The sequence below is a fragment of the Bufo gargarizans genome, chromosome 5 (assembly GCF_014858855.1).
Source record: "Bufo gargarizans isolate SCDJY-AF-19 chromosome 5, ASM1485885v1, whole genome shotgun sequence".
Classification (NCBI taxonomy): Eukaryota; Metazoa; Chordata; class Amphibia; order Anura; family Bufonidae; genus Bufo; species Bufo gargarizans.
The window spans coordinates 57,974,903-57,994,898 of NC_058084.1; the positions used below are offsets into that span (position 1 = coordinate 57,974,903).

Genomic DNA, 19,996 nt, shown 5'->3' on the forward strand with positions numbered 1-19,996 from the left:
CTTTAAACCCTTTTACTTTTTTCACATTCCAAGGTTGGAACCGAACCCGAGTTCGGGAAATGTTTTTTACAGTAGTAATTAATTTATGAAGTTATTATGCGAAGTCTCGCGAGACTTCGCGAAGCAATAACTTCGGCTCATCTGGGCCAATACATTCTAATATTGCACAGAGCTCCTGATCCGTACAGTATTAGAACGAAGTTTTATGCGAATCGACTTCGGATGTTTCATACTAGTAGCTGCCATGTAATATGGTGGCCAAACAGGGGCAACTACTAGAGCATTTCAGCACTGTACACAAAAAAGGATTCCATATTTTTAATAAATACCAATTGAAAAAAAAAAATTCGCTCAAAAGGAGTACAATAATAAAAAAATGCCCCCAAAGGTGTACATAGGCTTTAAAGCAAGTGCTAATGATATGAAGGATCCCATCCCTATAAGCATTTAGTGCCGAGCAGTGCCATAACACATGCAAGATCCGCCATGCCTTTCAAACATCTAGGACACTTAGAACTAGGGCGATTTCATGTAAGAATATGGATCAGTTGTAACAATTTAGCACCATCGCTCAAAGTGGTTTGGGGGATTGCCTCCAAGATATCTGACCACTGATCTAAAGTGAGAACACCTACATCCATCTCCCACTTCTTCAGGTGCAATAATGGGTGACTGTCCAGAAACTTATCCAACAGTAGTTTATAGACTAAAGACATCATACCTCAACTTTGCCCTCCAGAAACCACCAATTCTTCACAAAGTAAAGGAGTACTCCAACTTAAGGGGTTGAATGCAAGCCAGAATTGCAAATATTGATAGCAACAACAATGTAGGAGATGAAATTCTTCCTGAAGCTTGGACAATACCTTAAGAACTCCATTCTCCACCACATGACGAAAGTGGAGATATCCCTTTTGCTTCCCACATCCCAAAGCCTTCCAGGGACTTAAAGCCTGGAAATGTATCATTCCTCCAAAGATACGTGAACGCAGTGTCCTGCAGCCCCCCTCGACTTCTTCATTCTTTAAGGGAGACATTTATTGAGACTGGCACTGCTATTTTTTTTAAACAGCCTAATGTTCCTTTTTCTTTTTGTAAAGGATTAACACAAAGTGGATACAATGTGTTATTATGTGCATTTATGGATATAAAAGTTATAAGGATTTTGCATTTTTTTTAACTCACTGTTATTTTTTGAACACTACTGTTTGTGCTTCATGTGATGTGTGCGGCATGTGTCCAGTGTATGTGATGTGTGCGGCATATGGCCAATGTATATGACCAGTGTATGAGTATTATGTCTGCAGCACATGTCCAAAGTATGAGTGGTGTGCATGCAACAAGTATTCAAAGTAGAGTAGTGTGTGTGTGTGTGTGTGTGTGTGTGTGGATTTGGTTCAATAGATTAATTTTATGTGTGCCGTGTCCAATGGATGAGTAGTGTATGTGTCATGTATCCAGTGTATGAACGTTGTGTGTAAGCTGTAGATTGTAAGCCCTCGCGGGCAGGGCCCTATCTCCTTCTGTACCAGTTTGTACCAACTCGTTTTGTTCATGCCTATTGCACTTGTCTGTATTATGTATGTGCACCTCTTATCATATGTACAGCCCAATAGAATGAATGGAACTTTAATAATAAATAATAATAATATCCAACATATGGTGTGTGTGTGGCATGTGTCTAAAGTATGAGTGGTGCATGGGTGTGTCATGTGTCCAGCGTAAGAATGTTGTATGGGGATTCGGCGTGCATCCGATATATAAGTGCATATATAAGTGCAGTGGCCCAGAGGATCCTCCGGCGGGCTTGGGCTCTGATACCATAGTGGGCCCCAAAGGTCCAGGGGAGAAAAACATTCTAAGCTGCCTTTGGGGGCAATAAATTGCCTCTAGGGTCTATTTCTTTGAATCAAAATCTATTGCACGTTATTGATGATATGAAGGTTGGTCATCAAGAATAATTTCCTCTGGCGGGGCCAAGAAACCTCAGTCTTACCATGTGTAAGTGGTGTGAGTGTATGAGACATTGTATAAGTGGTGTGTGTGCCGTGTATGTGTCCGGTGTATGAAGTGTATGTATGTGTATGTCATATGTGTCCAGTGTATAAAGTGTGTGTGTGGTATGTGTCCGGTGTATGAATGGTGTGTCTGTGTGGTATGTGTCCGGTGTATGAATGGTGTGTGTGTGTGTGTGTGTGGTATGTGTCCGGTGTATGAATGGTGTGTGTGGTATGTGTCCAGTGTGTGTGTGTGTGTGGTATGTGTCCGGTGTATGAATGGTGTGTGTGGTATGTGTCCAGTGTGTGTGTGTGTGTGTGTGTGTGTGTGTGTGTGTGGTATGTGTTCGGTGTATGAATGGTGTGTGTGTGTGTGGTATGTGTCCAATGTATGAATGGTGTGTGTGGTATGTGTCCGGTGTATGAATGGTGTGTCTGTGTGGTATGTGTCCGGTGTATGAATGGTGTGTGTGGTATGTGTCCGGTGTATGAATGGTGTGTGTGGTATGTGTCCGGTGTATGAATGGTGTGTGTGTGTGGTATATGTCCGGTGTATGAATGGTGTGTGTGGTATGTGTCCGGTGTATGAATGGTGTGTGTGGTATGTGTCCAGTGTGTGTGTGGTATGTGTTCGGTGTATGAATGGTGTGTGTGGTATGTGTCCAATGTATGAATGGTGTGTGTGGTATGTGTCCGGTGTATGAATGGTGTGTGTGGTATGTGTCCGGTGTATGAATGGTGTGTGTGTGTGGTATGTGTCCGCTGTATGAATGGTGTGTGTGTGGTATGTGTCCGGTGTATGAATAGTGTGTGGTATGTGTCCAGTGTGTGTGTGTGTGTGTGGTATGTGTCCGCTGTATGAATGGTGTGTGTGGTATGTGTCCGGTATATAAATGGTGTGTGTGTGTGTGTGGTATGTGTCCAATGTATGAATGGTGTGTGTGGTATGTGTCTGGTGTGTGTGTGGTATGTGTCCGCTGTATGAATGGTGTGTGTGGTATGTGTCTGGTGTGTGTGTGTGTGGTATGTGTCCGCTGTATGAATGGTGTGTGTGGTATGTGTCTGGTGTGTGTGTGTGTGTGTGGTATGTGTCCGCTGTATGAATGGTGTGTGTGTGTGTGTGGTATGTGTCCGGTGTATGAATGGTGTGTGTGGTATGTGTCCAATGTATAAATGGTGTGTGTGTGTGTGTGATATGTGTCCGGTGTATGAATGGTGTGTGTGTGTGTGTGTGTGTGTGATATGTGTCCGGTGTATGAATGATGTGTGTGTGTGTGTGTGTGAGATATGTGTCCGGTGTGTGTAATATGTGTCCGTGTATGAATGGTGTGTGTGGTATGTGTCCAGTGTATGAATGATGTGTGTGTGATGTGTGTCCGGTGTATAAATGGTGTGTGTGATATGTGTCCGGTGTATGAATGGTGTGTGTGTGTGATATGTGTCCGGTGTATGAATGATGTGTGTGTGATATGTGTCCGGTGTATGTGTAATATGTGTCCGGTGTATGAATGATGTGTGTGTGATGTGTGTCCGGTGTATGAATGGTGTGTGTGGTATGTGTCCAGTGTAGTAATAGTGTGTGACTCGTCCCAACATGGAGAACATGGAACCTGCACTTCCTCTGCAGCTTCCAGAACTTAAAAGTTACAAGAACATCTGCCATAACTGGAACTTCATAAATAGCAGCGGTCAGCAGAGGCCAGGATCATCGCGGCGTTAAATGACCCGGACATTTCTCCATCACGTCCTCATTTCTCCAGATAATGGCTTCACTTCTCATCAGCAAATCATCTCTTCCCGATGCAGGATGTCGTCTTGTAGAGGAGGTGCAGCCCTAATGTCTTCAGCCCGTCATCTACATCACTAGTTTCCCTGACAACTGGATGATAAAAGGTTGTTTGCCCGGTAACGCGGACAATCTAATTCTGTGAAACGTTCTGTAAAATGGGTTGTGGAACCACCGCTGACTTCTTCTGTATATCACAGAGGGTGGAACAGATGGGAACATGGCGGGGTCACAGGGATTACCATGTGCTTGTTAGAGATAACGCACATCAAGGACTGTAAATGAAGAAGGTATTGGCGCTTATCTGCTGCGTAATGTCCTGACCACAGCCCCAGGCGTCTTCTCTAATAGACAAAGCAGCGCAAGGAGTGAAATTATATAGGTTTTTAGGGTTTATTTCATTGTGTCATATGTTTTTTTTTTTTAAAGAGACATTAGGAAAATTACAAGAAATGATATAATAAGCAATGCAACATTTTTAAACAAATGTCACACCTATTTATATGGGGCACACCGACCCCCACCACCATTGGGATTCAAATCACAAGTAATGGTATGCACATGAGCCCCTCCAAAATTAATACAGACCCCAGATCAGGCCTAAATACAGATACCAGAAAAGAACTGCTACAGTAATACAGACCTCAGACCAGAAGAGCCCCTAACAAATATAGACCTAGATCAGACACTATAAATATATCCAGAGCCTCTAACTAAATGTAGACCACAAACCAGACCTCTTTAAGTAATAAAGGCAGATCAGACCCCCTAAATAGACCCCAGATAAGAGGCCTAAATAAATACAGATGCCAGAAAAGAACTGTTAAAGTAATACAGACCTCAGAACAGGCCCCTAACAAATATAGACCTAGATCAGACATTATAAATATATCTAGACCCTCTAAGTACAGACCTCAGAGCAGATCCCTTATGCCTCATTCACACGTCAGTGTTCGGTCAGTGATTTCCATCAGTGATTCGTGAGCCAAAACCAGGTCCGGCTCTAAACACAGAACAGGAGCAGATCTTTCCCTTATACATTATGTCTGTTGAGGCTTCTCTTCTGGTTTTGGCTCACAAATCACTGATGGAAATCACTGACCAAACACTGAAGTGTGAACGAGGCCTTAAAGTAATAAAGACTCAGACCAGACCCCCCCCCCCCCAAAGTAATGCAGACCTCAGACCACACACCTGATTAGACCCCCTAACAATTATAGCCCTAGACCAAACACTGTAAATATGTCCAAACTAAGTACAGACCTCAGACTAGACTTCTTAAAGTAATAAAGACTCAGACCAGACCCCCCCTAAATACAGACCTCAGGCCAGACCCAACCCCTTTAGACAAGTTCAGACCCCTGAATACATAAAGCCCAAGATCAGACGCTCTAGATGTATCCAGGCCCTCTAACTAAACACAGACTCCATACCAGACCCCCTAAAGTACAGTAATACAGACTGCAGACCACACTCCTAAAACAAATCCAGACCTATAAAAGACCCTCTAAGGCTACTGCGGTAAAGCTACCCTGTAAGTTGGTTCAGCAGAGGTACTGCCTGCTGGAGAACATTGACTGATGAGATTTGGAGGGGATTGGGCCAGTTCCCATGAGCTCTAGGTTTCGGCTGGACAAAAACGGTGCAGACCTCCAAAATGGACAGACTCCAGACAAGACTCTTTCAGTCACTTGGTGCAGCGACAGACATCCAGGAGAACATGGTGTCAAGATGTTTGTATCAACACTCGGGAGTGGAAAAGGTTGAAGGAATGAGGATGAGGAGCAGTCAGAACATGATGTCCAGGAGACTTACCCGCTCTTCTGGTTGCTCAACACTTTTTTCAGAAGTCTCCTGGACATTCTGGGAGACTAGGCAAGTATGTGCTAATGCCTTACTCAGTATCTTCCGTTTTTCAACATAGGTGGATTCTTCTTAACAGATGAAAAAAAACAAAAAAACAGAAGTATTATAATTGCTACCGGTTCTGTCAGCCGCTCACTGGTTGGGGATGACAGAATCCATAGAAGAGACTTGAAGCCTCACTCACAGATGCTCTGAGTATTTCTCATCTTCCAGGAGGAATCCCGGATCACACATGTTTAATGTTCGAGATTTAGCAAAACACACAGCAATTTATCCATAATTAATGAGAATGCATATATTACGGATAATTTAACATGAAAAGCAAATTAGTCTCCCTGAAAACGATATACTAAAGCTGCTAAGGGGTCCAGAGAGAACTATCCCCCTAAAGGGCTATTAAGATTAAAGTGGTTCTTCTTGAGGACTTCAAAGACTGCAGCTACAGATACATCATTGCTTATGGAGGATTATATGACTATATTGAGCATGACACTTGTGTCTACCCACAATTCTTTGCACGCCAGCACTTCATTATCCAATACATCGGACATCATAGAAAACAATGGTAAAGTCTCAAATTGCATATACTGCTAAACAATAACAGTATTCCAATAACCATCCATATCATGCCTCCCAAGTGTCCCTCTTTTAGAGAGGCCGTCCCTCTTTTTGACCCATGTCCCTCTGTGATCCTTAAATGTCCCTCTTTTTGACCTGCGGAATTAATGTGCATTAATACATTTACTAAAGTGCTCCTTAACAAACTATCTCTATGGTTTCTACCTTTATGTTAGACCATAACTTCATTTGGTGCAATTTGGACCTTAACCCCTTAAGGACCCTAGGATTTTCAATTTTTGCATTTTCGTTTTTCACTCCCTGCCTTCCCAAGTTGTACTTTCTAATGGCACCATTTACGGTTGCATACCATGTAGTAGGAAGCGGGAAAAAAAATTCCAAATGGGGTAGAATTGTGAAAAAACACAATTCTGATAAAGGATTTTTTTTTTTTACACTGTACACTATCAGGTAAAATTGACCCGTTATCTTCATTATCCAGGTCAGTACGGTTACAACGATACCACACTTGTATAATTTTTCTTGTGTTTTAATACTGAAAAAATATATATATTAAAACCTTTGAGGAAACCCAATTTTTTTTTTTTTAACCATATTCTGACCCCTATAACTTTTTTGTAGTTATGTGTACGGTGCTGTTTGAGGGCTCATTTTTTGCGGGACAATCTGTTCTTTTCAGTGATACAAATCTGAAGTGTGTGCGACTTTTTGATCACTATTTAAAATAGCAGAAACCCGGCGGCTATGGCGCCCGCTGCATGTGCGAGCAGGCGCCATGTTTGGGGATCGGACTTCTGCCGTACATGTACGGAGGAGGTCCTTAAAGGGTTAAGATAGTTATAATCTGATGATTTATGTGCTAATATTTAAATGGATATTGAAGTAAAAGAAAAAAAAAATTGTCCCAGGGGCTCCACGTGCTGTAAAAAAAACTAAAGGAACTTGCACTAACCTAACCGATACCCACCTGCTGCAGTTCTGACGGAGTCAGCAATTATGCTTTGTGCGGATTTAAGAGGAGTGGCCTAGTATGAAAAAAAATTGCCACGATGGACGCCGCAAATATTGTCCCTCTTTGCGATTTTTAGTGGGGCACAGCCACCAGAACACACTTTCCCTTCTCTGATGTGCTCCCAGCAGTCCGTCCCCGCCGGCATCCACCCCGTTCCCTCCAGGAAGGTATGGCTGCCTGAGCAGCACAGCTCTGTCCAAACCAGACAAAAGGCATGCATGGACATCTCCTCTGGCTCTTAAAAGACCTGTGTCCCTCCATCCCAGTCTTCTCCTGCCAATGGCTGGCCCCCTTAGGGTATTTCAATGTAGGAATGTGCCTGAGCAATAGATTCAAGTTGTCTAGTATCCTGCAAAGGTGCACTGTTGTCCTGCTTTTCCTGCCCATCCACTGACCTCTGCCTGTCTCTGCCTGTTCCTCGTACTGACTGTGAGCTGCCCATTCTGACCCTTGTACTGATTTTGGATTGCACAAACTCTGCCTGCCCTGACCTTGGCTTGTTTCTAAATACAGTTTTGCCTGACACCTTGGCGATCCATAGGAAGTAGCCTGGAGGAGATTTTGTGACCACCATTTTTATAGAACATTAAAGGGGTTATTTAAGACTATTAAATGCTCCCCTTATGCCAGGCACCTCACAATAAATATACTTACTGTACCGGATGTTTTCATACGCGCACGGGGAGAAGCAGCAGCGGCAGTACAGGGACCAGGAGCGGGGAGCCAGGTAAGTATATTCATTGTGAGGGGCTCGGGCATATGGGGGACATTTAATAGTCTTGGATAACCCCTTTAATTGTGTAGTGAAACCAGTTCCCCCTTAAGTTGTGGCTTTAAATAAAAATACTGAGAAAACAGGAGAATAAGGTCTAGTATATATTTTATCAGACATCCGGTCATATACTGTATATATACAATTTTATTAAAAATGAACAAACTAATAAAGCAGTTAAATAAACAAAAAAAACTTCCCTGCCCATAACATTACAGCATATAACAGGTTATAAACCCAAAGATTTTGATCATTTGAGGTTTTAATGAGTCCCGTTAGGTTGATATATAACTTACATACGTTCACGCAAATTTGTATTCTGCAAAGCCTGGGAAGACCGATGAACTTACTTTAAGTATTCATATGGAAAAAAAATATTTACTACCATCATAATCCATACCACAATTGTCAGCCCCGCCCTTTCTTTACTGTCCTGTGATTGGCTGCCTTCACTTCCTTCCAAGTAAATCAATCAGGTCAAAGCTAGGGCCTGGGCCGAAACAGATTTTTAGCCATAAGCACCCAAATGAATAAAAACGCTATTGCTTCTCACATCCATTGTAAAACCACCTAAAGAAACGCTGCTGCTACACCCATTTATTAAATACTTTGCTACGTTTGCCCCATCTGTGCTTTAATAAAAACAGGTTAGTAAACATGAAAGAGGTTGGTCCACCTCGCACTTTGGTGGCAAATAGTAGGATATGCCACCAATATCCAATAGGTGCGGGTACCACCTTGCCAGTGCTCAGTGCTATATAAGTGAATAAGTGCGCCTGCATGCTGTGCCCTCGTTCACTTTGGGGGCCCCGTTGTAGAGATATATGTGGGTCTCAGAGGTGGGACCCGCACCTGTTGGGCATTAGTCACATATCCTAGCGATATACCACCAAAGTGTGTGATGAGCCAACGACTAAGTATTTTTTTTTTTTTTCTTCACACTTAAAAGAGAAAACTGAAATATAAAATTTTCCACCAAAAAATTGGAACCTCTTTTACAAAAGAAGTCTCATGTAAGGCATGCCAATGTGAGGAAAAAAAACTAAAAAAAATCATGCAAAAAAAAAAAATAATTGTGGAAGCCATAGATGTATAGTTTTACAGAAGTAGAAGCCCCATTAAGATCATACAGCATTTGGCCTACACCAGGTTGTGTTTTCTTATGGAGACCTCCAAGGCCTTCATACGTCAAAAAGAGACCTCCAAGGTCCTCATATATCAAAATTGTCTTCTTGATAACATTGGTCCAAAGAGTCTTCACCATGGAAAAACAATGACGGAACTGATGGTCATTATGGGGAACAAGACCAATTTTGATACATGGGGCCCGTGGCATTGGTTGAGCGTCAGAGCAGAACAGAGACAGGAAGGTGAGAATTATCTCCAGTTTTCGGCAGAGGTCAACAAAGACAACCCAAGCTTCTTAAAGGAAAAGTTCCAATTTATTCCAAATCAGAGGTTCTCCAGAAGGAAGTAAAATAATGAATCATTATTGTGCGTTGTAGACAAGTCCAATGGTTGTTCCAAGAAAGAAGCCAGGAATGGGTGGGGTTGGGTCATGCTGAATATTGTAATGTTCCCGGATCCTCTAAGTATCTTATTCTGACGACTGTAAAGATGGAGACTGCATACTTGGCCGAGGCACGAGTTTTAGGGGGTAGAAAATCTCACTTTTTCTTTTTTTCAGATTTCTCTTCTTCATCCCAGTTGAAAAATAGGAGGGGGAACATTCCCAAAATGCAGCCAATGGCGACCCCTATTGCTTTTCCCTAAAGATATAGAAAAGGATAAGTTAAATTTAATTTGCTTTAAAAAAAAATAAATCTTAATTTGCAAGACATTTTATTCTCTGGTCAAACCCAGAGCTGTATTCAGAATTCTGCTCATGGTATCTGTGAACACTGCGCCTATGAAGGCCCATTTACACGCACTGATTGAGCAGGCAATTATCGGGAACAAACTGTTCATTCCCAATAATTGTGCGATCATGAGCAGAGGTGAGAGCTGCATTTACATGCAGGGATCATCTCCTCGTTATGGGCAAAAGGGATTGCTGTTGCGATCGCTCTTCCCCATACAGATTGATTGTTTATACAGCACAATCGGCTGCCAGGAAATGGTGATTTAGGTGTAGTCATCAACGATGCTTTCAATGTACAAGCATTTACTTGTTCGAGGGATCGACTACACCTTTACACAGGACAATTCTCGATTATGTTGCACAAACATTTGTTCCCGATAATTATAATCTTCCCGTGTAAAGGGTCGATAAGGGTAGTGCTACGCAGCGACTTTGGACCTGACACACTGAGCTCTGCCTGCGTCACGATTAATGAAAGTGAATGGAATGATGTAGTCACACGCTAGCTGCTGCACCATGACAGCTGTAAAGAGATCCCAAACTAGCTGTATTTCATGCGACGTGTAAACACCATCACATCTGGCCCTGTCAATCAAAGTGGAGAGGGTGAGGCAGTTGTAGAAAGAGCGGAGCCTCTAGGTGTAACGGCAACACCCCCATTGCTCCTAGACACTCATTTGCATATAATAAAACATCATTTTCCTCAGCAATGCGGGAACATATGAACATGGGACCAACACAGATGCCTTCAGCTGCCAAGTGCACATGTAACAGGTCAGCCACTGTCATAGGTACAAAACTGCTGACAGATGCCCTTTAAAGAGATTGTGCAAGAATAGGGGAGGGGGTGAGGCCAAGTGGAGTTGACAACCTCCCTTACTTGGCTGGACCTGTAAAGGGAAGCTTACTTACCTGTAAAATATATGGGGTTCGGACCGCGCTTCTGATCCAGGTCAGTATATAAGTTCTTAATCTTTCTTCCTTCTTCCTTTACCTTCTTTCCTTTAAAGATTAAGAACTTATATACTGACCTGGATCAGAAGCGCGGTCCAAACCCCATATATTTTACCTGTCTATAGCGTGATTGATCCCACATCACTTTTCGGACCTGCTGCATAGCATTATTGCGGACTGGTGATATATTTATTTTTTAAGCTTACTTACCTGCTTCCCGGCACTGGCTCCTCCTCCCGCCTTGCGATGCTCCCTTGCTGAAAACATCCAGTTTGACACTGGCCATGGTGGCGACCGGATCCCCTTGCATCATGTGGGAGGAGGAGCGGGGAGCACTTCTCTTTACAGTTCCGGCCAAGTGAGGGGAGGGTTTGCCAAGCCCCCATTCTTGCACAACCCCTTTAAGGTCTAGCTGAGCTTCTACAGTGGTTTGCATTGCGGTACACTGCACTGTCTGGTCGTGAGAATTAGGGTCCATTCACACGCCCGTAGTGTATTGCGGATCCGCAATACATCGGCTGGCACCCCCATAAAATTGCGGACAAGAATAGGACATATTCTATTTTTTTTCGGAGCCGCGGACCTTAAGTTCGGGGCCGCGCTCCGGAAAAGCGGATTTGGACAGCACACTGTGTGCTGTCTACATCCATTCCTGCCCTATAGAGAATGAATGGGTCCGCACCCGTTCCGGATAATTGCGGACCGGGTGCAGACACATTCTACGGACGTGTGAAAAAAAGACCCTTACAGATATAATATTTTGAAATTCGTTCACGCTTTGTTTGGTGGTAAAAGCAGAATTGCGTTATGGATTCCGTTACCACGGACCATAACGCAATTCTATGACGGAATACATAACTGAATGTCTTTAGAGGCATTCCGTTATTCATTCCGTCATAATAGAAGTCTATGGGCTGCAAAACAGATCCGTCCCGTTTCCGTTATGCAGGGGAGTCCTCTCCTGATCCCGAGTCCTCTCCTGCATAACGGAAACGGCGGGACGGATCCGTTTTGCAGCCCATAGACTTCTATTATGACGGAATGAATAACGGAATGCCTCTAAAGGCATTCCGTTATACATTCCATCATAGGATTGCGTTATGGTCCGTGGTAATGGAATCCATAATACAATTCTGCTTTTACCACCAAACGAAGCGTGAACGAATTTTAAAACATGAAATTCGCTCATCTCTAGTGAGAATCAGACACTACCTGTCTCATGGCGAGCATAATAGTCATGCTGATCGATCAGGACCTCAAACAGAATGCAATTAGGAAATAATCCAAAAGTTCTTCTGTTCCTCAACGTGGTAATGTAAGCACAACATCTCCAACAAAGCACACCATGTTCTACACAGCGGGCAACATAAAAAATGAGGGGTCCTGCAGCCAGAGAGCCATCTGGTAATAAGCAGAATTAGGAATACAGCTCTGGGGTATAAGACACGTGACTACAGATCAGTACATTGCATTTCAAAAATATTAAAATAAGCCTTTCTAAATCGAGGAGAAACATAGAAATGAGGATATTCCCTGGCATTGAAAATGTAGTATCCACTGAAATGAGATCTGTCACAAGTGTTAAAAGAAAATGTTCATTATGTTTTTGGATTTATTTTTTGAAGAAAAGATAAAATGCGAAGATGAAGAAGAATATTCAAGTGACTACCTCAAAGGTTACAGAACAAACACTGCCAATGAAATGTCAGAATGTTCTCCCCATCAACCTTTTACGTCACCGAGCCCCGAAAAAGAAAAATCTACAAGTCCTGATGGAACGTCTCCAAAGTTCTTGGCAACTATTTATTTTCTAAATCCTTAAAGGTGTACTTCAAGATTTTTACAAGTCATAGCCTGTAATCACCAACTGATCAGCGGAGGTCCGACGCTCTGCACCCTGCCGATCAGCTGTTCTGCTCAGGCTCCAGCACTAAACAGCGCCGTCCATCATGTAGTGGCTGGAGCTGGTAACTGCACTGAAGTGAATGGGAGCAGCCCTGCAGTAACCAGCTCCACCCGCTACACAGTGGAGCTTCCAGTGCCAGAGCTACCCTGATAGAGCTGACTGGTGGGACTGCAGGGTGTCGGACCCCCACAAATCAGACAGTGATGGCCATCACTTGTAAGATCCTGGACAAGTCCTTTTAAAGGGTTTGTCCAGGCAGTGTAAGCTTGTAGTCTGTAACCATGGATACAAATAATTCTCAATAAGAGCTGTATACAAAAACAGTAGATAATATTTCATCCAAAGCATTCACAAAGAGGCTTCATTTTTTATTTTTAGACTAGAGCAAAAAAAAAAAAAAAAAAAGTTGCAAAGGCGGACGTACCCTTTAAATGGCCAACTTGCATAAAATAATATAAATAAAAAATTCTACATAAAATTATTCATTATAGGAGAAGTGTTCTCCTCTGTTCATATCAGATCTGACGGGAATATTGGTGATGCATGCACGGCTACTCTTCATGTCAAAATGCTGGACACCACAACAGAACCCCGACACCCTCCAATACAAGTGAATGGGGTTATACATGAAGAATATTTTTGCACTTCATAGACTTACAGTCTATACTGTCTCCACTTTTACTAATTAAGGCTACTTTCACACTTGCGTTGCGAATTCCGGTATTGAGATCCAGCAGGGGCTCTCAATACCGGAATTAAACGGATCCGTTTTGATTTTTTAGGATGTAGTCGTGTGAAATCAAAACGGAGAAAAACTGATCCGTCACCATTGACTTGCATTGTTTTCAGTGCTGGATCCGTTTCCTCCCCTTCCCCGGTTTTATGAACAGACACAAAACCATAGTTTGCTGCGGTTTTGTGTCCGGTCACAAAACGGAATACTGACGGAACAGAAGACTTCCTGAAGCATCCCGAACGGATCTAATTTTTTTCCGGTATTTAGATTCTCTGCCGGATCTTAATACCGGAAAACAACAACGCAAGTGTGAAAGTAGCCTAAAAGTCAATTAGGTCTATACCAGGGATGGCCAACCTGTGGCTCTCCAGCTGTTGTAAAACTACAACTCCCACCATGCTTTGCTGTAGGCTGATACCTGTAGGCAGTCTGGGCATGCTGGGAGTTGTAGTTTTGCAACAGCTGGAGAGCCTCAGGTTGGCCATCCCTGGTCTATACTGTCTCCACTTCTGCTAATTCATGTGATCTATTGTTCCCTCTTCTTAACCATTTCAGGCTCAGGATAGTCCTATTCTTAATGTGTACTTGACAACACTTCCAAGCGCTGTTTCTTCAGTACGGAGCAGTGGTCTGGGTTCCCCATGTTTATGGCTGTAAGTATTTGGGCTGCCACCACTAGAGGGAGTGATCCATAACCTGTTGAATATGGTTCCAATTGACGTGAAGAAAATCTGTATACAGATTGCCCCCTAGTGGTGGCAATAGGCAATCAAATTTTTTACTACCATGAGAGTGTAAAATATAAAGCCTGTAACAGTAGGCACAATGGTCACTGTTGCCTTTAATTCACTAAGCAGTCATTTCATACCCATGACCAGACGGCTGCCATGAAATACCCGACGCCAGTTCTTACATAAGCACATATGCTGAGTTTACTTTACAGCATGTTATAAGCAGGTTAACATCCTATCGTTTTGTCTTTAAATCCCAAAGCTGAGCATCAGAGATTTGGCAGGAGCAGATCCCCGGGCTATAAATTATTTATACTCCAGGGAAGGAACAGATGACAACAAAATAAAAGGCTTCATTTTAGTGTCAAAGCAGAGACGTGCGGTTCTGCATGCACCATATTAGTGTCACACTGGTTTAAAGGGATGGCCTGGATTATAGGACACCACAGAGAGATCACTGCACTGGTAGCGTACAGTAAGCTCCATATATATTTGGACAGAGAACATTTTTCTAATGTTTGCTCTGAACATTACCAGAATGGATTTTGAACAGAACATTTCAGATGCAGTTGAAGTTCAGACTTTCATCTTTAATTCAGTGGGTGAACAAAATGATTGCATAAAAATGTGAGGAACTAAAGCATCCCGTCATTTCATGGGCTCAAAAGTAATTGGACAAATTAAATAATTGTAAATAAAATGTTAATTTCTAATACTTAGTTGAAAACCCTTTGTTGGCAGTGACTGCCTGACGTCTTGAGCTCATGGACATCACCGGACGCTGTTTCCTCCTCTTTAATGCTCGGCTCGGCCTTTACTGCAGCGGTTTTCAGTTGCTGTTTGTTTGTGGCCTTTCTGTCTGAAGTTTAGTCTTTAACAAGTGAAATGTTCTATTGGGTTCAGATCCGGTGACTGACTCAGCCATTCAAGAATACTCCACTTCTTTGCTTTAATAAACTCCTGGGTTGCTTTGGCTTTATGTTTTGGGTCATTGTCCATCTGTATTATGAAACACCGACCAGTTTGGCTGGATTTGAGCGCACAGTATGTCTCTGACAACCCCAGAAGTCATCCGGCTGCTTCTGTCCTGTGTCACATCATCAATAAACACCAGGGACCCGGGGCCACTGGCAGCCATGCATGCCCAAGCCATCACACTACCTCCGCCGTGTTCTACAGATGATGTGGCATGCTTTGGGTCAGGAGCTGTACCGTGCCTTCACCATACTGTTTTCTTTCCATCATTCTGGTAGAGGTTGATCTTGGTTTCATCTGTCCAAAGAATGTTCTTCCAGAAGTGTGCTGATTTTTAAAGGGAACCTGTCACCGGGATTTTGTGTATAGAGCTGAGGACTTGGGTTGCTAGATGGCCGCTAGCACATCCGCAATACCCAGTCCCCATAGCTCTGTGTGCTTTTATTGTGTAAAAAAAAACTATTTAATACATATGCAAATTAACCTGAGAGGAGTCCTGTATGTGAGATGAGTCAGGGACAGGACTCATCTCAGGTTAATTTGCATATGTATCAAATCGTTTTTTTTTACACAATAAAAGCACACAGAGCTATGGGGACTGGGTATTGCGGATGTGCTAGCGGCCATCTAGCAGCCCATGTCCTCAGCTCTATACCCAAAATCCCGGTGACAGGTTCCCTTTAAGATGTTTTTTTTTAGCAAAGTCCAATCTAGCCTTCTTATTCTGGAGGCTGATGAGTGGCTGCACCGCGCAGTGAACCCTCTGTATTTACTTTTATTCAGTCTTCTCTTTATGGTAGATTTGGATATTGATACGCCTGTATCCTGGAGAGTGTTGGTCACTTGATTAGCTGTTGTGAAGGGGCTTCTCTTCACCATGGTAATTATTCAGCGATCATCCACCACTGTTGTCTTCCATGGGCGTCCAGGTCTTTTTGCATTGTTGAGGTCACCAGTGCTTTCTTTTTTTCTCAGGATGTACCAAACTGTAGATTTTGCCACTCCTAATAGTGCAGCAATTTCTCTGATGGGTTTTTTCTGTTTTCGCAGATGAAGGATGGCTTGTTTCACCTGCATGGAGAGCTCCTTTGACCGCATGTTTACTTCTCAGCAAAATCTTCAAAATGCAAGCAACACACCTCAAATCAACTCCAGGCCTTTTATGTGCTTAATTGAGAATGAAATAATGAAGCAATTGCCCACACCTGACCTTTGAGTCAGTTGCCAATTACTTTTGGTCCCTTTATAAACAGGGTGCCACATGTAAAGGAGCTGAAACTCCTAAACCCTTCATCCAATTTTAATGTGGATACCCTCAAATTAAAGCTAAAAGTCTGGACTTTATATCCATGTCCAATATATAACTAACTTAAATATGTTTAAGTAAACCGGGAAAAAAAATAAAAAAAAATATTTGTGTCAGTGTTCAAATATATATGGACCTAACTGTTTATGTTAGGACACCTTAAAGGGGTTGTCCCATGAAAAATATTCTACAGTTTTCAAATCACCCCCTAGATCTAAATACTATTGTAATTGCGTGTAATTAGAAAGTTTGTATAGCCACTGAGTTATTCAATAAAATGTATCTGTACAGCGCCACCTGCTGTTTGTTTTTTTCTTATTTCTTTGTCCGGCTCACTGAGATGCCTCCCGAGTTGTGATAGGATGAGCATGGACACGCCCCCTGAGCTGCAGCAGAAAGGACACTCCCCTTGCGCTGCCAGTGTCATATAAATCTATGAGCAATGAATGGGGAGATCTCTGGATCCATGTGAGGTACAGGGCTGGTTGTAGCTTTGTTATAAAGAGATTGTCATGTCCTATATGATGTCCAATTTTCATTTTTTACATTAGTCATGGGAGAACCCCTTTAAATGGGGTCCGTCACCAGGCACAATGCCTTGTAGAGCTAGCTTTGTTTATGGTTGCTTCATTCTGGAGAAAAAGTACTTTTAATATATATGCAAATGATAAGTTAAGTGCACCAAGGAAAGGGGCGGGCCCAAGCCACTCTGTGCACCCTTGCTCCTCCTGCCAGCCCCTCCCTCTCCTTGACTGGGCAACATGACTATACAAGAACCTGACCCTGACAATCAAGGAGTGATAACAGAAGGATGTCCGTCACTGAGAAGGACCGCCACATAACTACTAAGTCCAGAATGAGCACGTATACGGTATAAAAGGCTAAATGTCAAATTATAATGACTCCTTTCCTACAAAAGTATATATCAATCTGCTCAGTTCCTTCTGCTCTTTCTATAATCTACTGCCTGCAGATCAGACACCATGTTCAACGTGACCGGATTACTTTAAGTAGTTTTAGAAAAAAATCAGATTATTAATTAACCTAAAGATCTGACATGGCTTCTCCTATCTCTGCTGTAAGCACATTGCCAATCTAGCTTTGACCTGAGAAATCGGACACAGACTCGTTTCTGGGTTATACCACCTAACAACCAGAAGGTGGCGCAGTAGCGCAATTAGGCTTTAACAACTTCCTTCCTGCCATAGTAATCAGATTTTCATAAACTTGCTTCCTCACCTACAGATAAATGTAATTATTGTTACTGTCCCCTAACAATGTGCTCATTGTAAGTGTTCTTCTATATGATACATGTCACCACTTCACATTAGTCTTTTAAAAGAGATTTTACCCAGCTCCTGTCATCTACCTTGATTCCACAAACCACTGTCTGTCGTTGATAGCTCTGGTATCCACATATTTGAGGATACCTTCACCAAAAGATCATCATTTGGGAGGAGTGGACAGATCAAATCCAGCAGATGCTAAATAGTGATCGGAGAGACACAGATGCAGGTCAGGCACAGGAGAGGCTGCAGACTGTACCCTGCGCAGCAGCATGCAGCATGCCACATGCAGTGTGCCATCTTTAGCCCACTCAAGGTAGAAGATCGTTTAGCAATAGCTTTACATCAGCTTTAGGAGGACAACATCAGAATACACAAAGCTAGGAAAACGTATAATTGTGCATCGTTGCTATGTAATGCCTGATATATTATTCTCAGAAGCCTATAAAAGATACCAGAGAAGTGACATCATGATTACAGGTGAGAATTCACATGGGAAATCAGAGTTTCCCTTGAACATAGTTACACTGGCAATGACCTGAAAACCATAATAACAATTATAAAAAAAAAAATAATAATAATAATAATTAAAAATAAAAAATAAAATAAAAATCAAGCATACAGACTCCGACTCTCCGAACATGTCCATTGTGTTAATACATATAAGGCTACTTTCACATCTGCGCTTTCCCTTTCCGCTATTGAGATCCGTCATAGGATCTCAATAGCGGGGGGAAAACGCTTCAGTTTTGTCCCCATTCATTGTCAATGGGGACAAAACTGAACCGAAGGGAATGGACTTCACCAGAAAGTATTCCATTCCGCTTCATTGCGGTCCCATGACACACACAAAAGCGCTGCAAGAAGCGTTTTTAAATGCGTCCTAGGATACGGAGCAAGACGGATCCGTCAAGACTCACAATGTAAGTCAATGGTGGCGGATCAGTTTTCTCTGACATAAAAGAAAACAGATCCGTCCCCCATTGACTTACAATGGTTTTAGAGACGGATCCATGTTGGCTATTTTAGACATAATACAACCGGATCCGTTAATAACGGATGCTGACGGTTGGGTTATGATGGAAGCGTTTTTGCTGGTCCATCATGGATCCAGCAAAAACGCAGATGTGAAAGTAGCCTCATATTGTATAAGAAAATGATCAAACGTCTGACTGGGGTACCCCTTTAATTATGACTTTTATATAAAAAGGACTACGTGGCAGATATAAGAGGTGGAACACAGGACGGTACATACCATATGTGCACTAACACGTGTCTGCCGCATATCTGCTTGTTTGGGTGTTAAATCTGGAATCGGCACACCCAACCGTGACGATATTGCTTCAACGTAACCCGCCAACCTATGGGAAAAATATGTGTAATAAGTAGGTAATAATACATTCATGGATTTACTATTAAATTAAGTAGAATAATATTCAAAATGACATATAATTATAAGGCGTAACTGAATAAAAAAGTCCATATTTGCCTTTTAATAACAAGACACTTTGATCTGTAAAGCTCACTTTTCAGCAATCATCTTATTATCATCACAGGCAGGATTACAAAAAAAGTAGTACCCATGTATCAATAACACAGTATCCACCATTCATAATAGGTGATGGTCACACCTTATCTACTCCCTCTCCCTGCACAATGACCTCTGCAGAGGTCACAGAGCATGCCCACAACACTCACTCCTTAAAGTCAATGAGTCAGATACCAGTATCCTATGGTCCATATTGCTGCTGTAAAGCAAATCTCTGAACTGCTGTTAACTGAGAAGAGCAGCATTTCTGGCAAGATGGCTGCCCCCCATAATCATGTAAAGAAAGTTTTAAAAAATACAAAATTCTAGAAAGAAAATAGAATTTAATTGGGGACCTCACAATTTCCTAGCGCAGCACTTGGGATGAGGTGGTTTCTCGCCCACTGCCCAATACTTACATCTGTTCACTGTAAAAACCTACACAAACTTTTTAGCGACTTTCCAAGCCCTTTGCGTCACTCCAGGGGTGTCCTAATTCTCGCCAGGTGGCAGGTATCAGGAGAAAAAGAAGGATCGGGCATGTTGGATTCCCAAAGGAGATAAGTTACTAAACAGAGGCGTCTGGCAGAGGATAATTCACCTCTTCCAAGAAATGCATGCACAGTCAACTTGAGCATGCATGTATATGAGGGAGGGTTCTGGGAGGTGGTGCTTTTCCTTGTGGAGAGCACCAGGCGTAG

The 19,996-nt window shown here is 42.5% G+C and overlaps 1 protein-coding gene across 2 annotated transcripts in view; it reads right to left on the bottom strand.

Moving 5' to 3' along the window:
• Positions 1 to 8,103: 8,103 nt before the first annotated feature.
• Positions 8,104 to 19,996, bottom strand: part of TMEM65 (transmembrane protein 65) — a 71,199-nt gene continuing 59,306 nt past the window's right edge. For both annotated transcript variants that reach the window (XM_044293559.1, XM_044293560.1), the window contains 2 exons: positions 19,023 to 19,128; positions 8,104 to 9,781 (listed from right to left, as the gene is read on the bottom strand). In XM_044293559.1, coding sequence (XP_044149494.1) covers positions 9,680 to 9,781; positions 19,023 to 19,128 — 208 coding nt within the window. In that variant the 3' untranslated portion in view covers positions 8,104 to 9,679. The remainder of the gene's footprint in view (positions 9,782 to 19,022; positions 19,129 to 19,996) is intronic.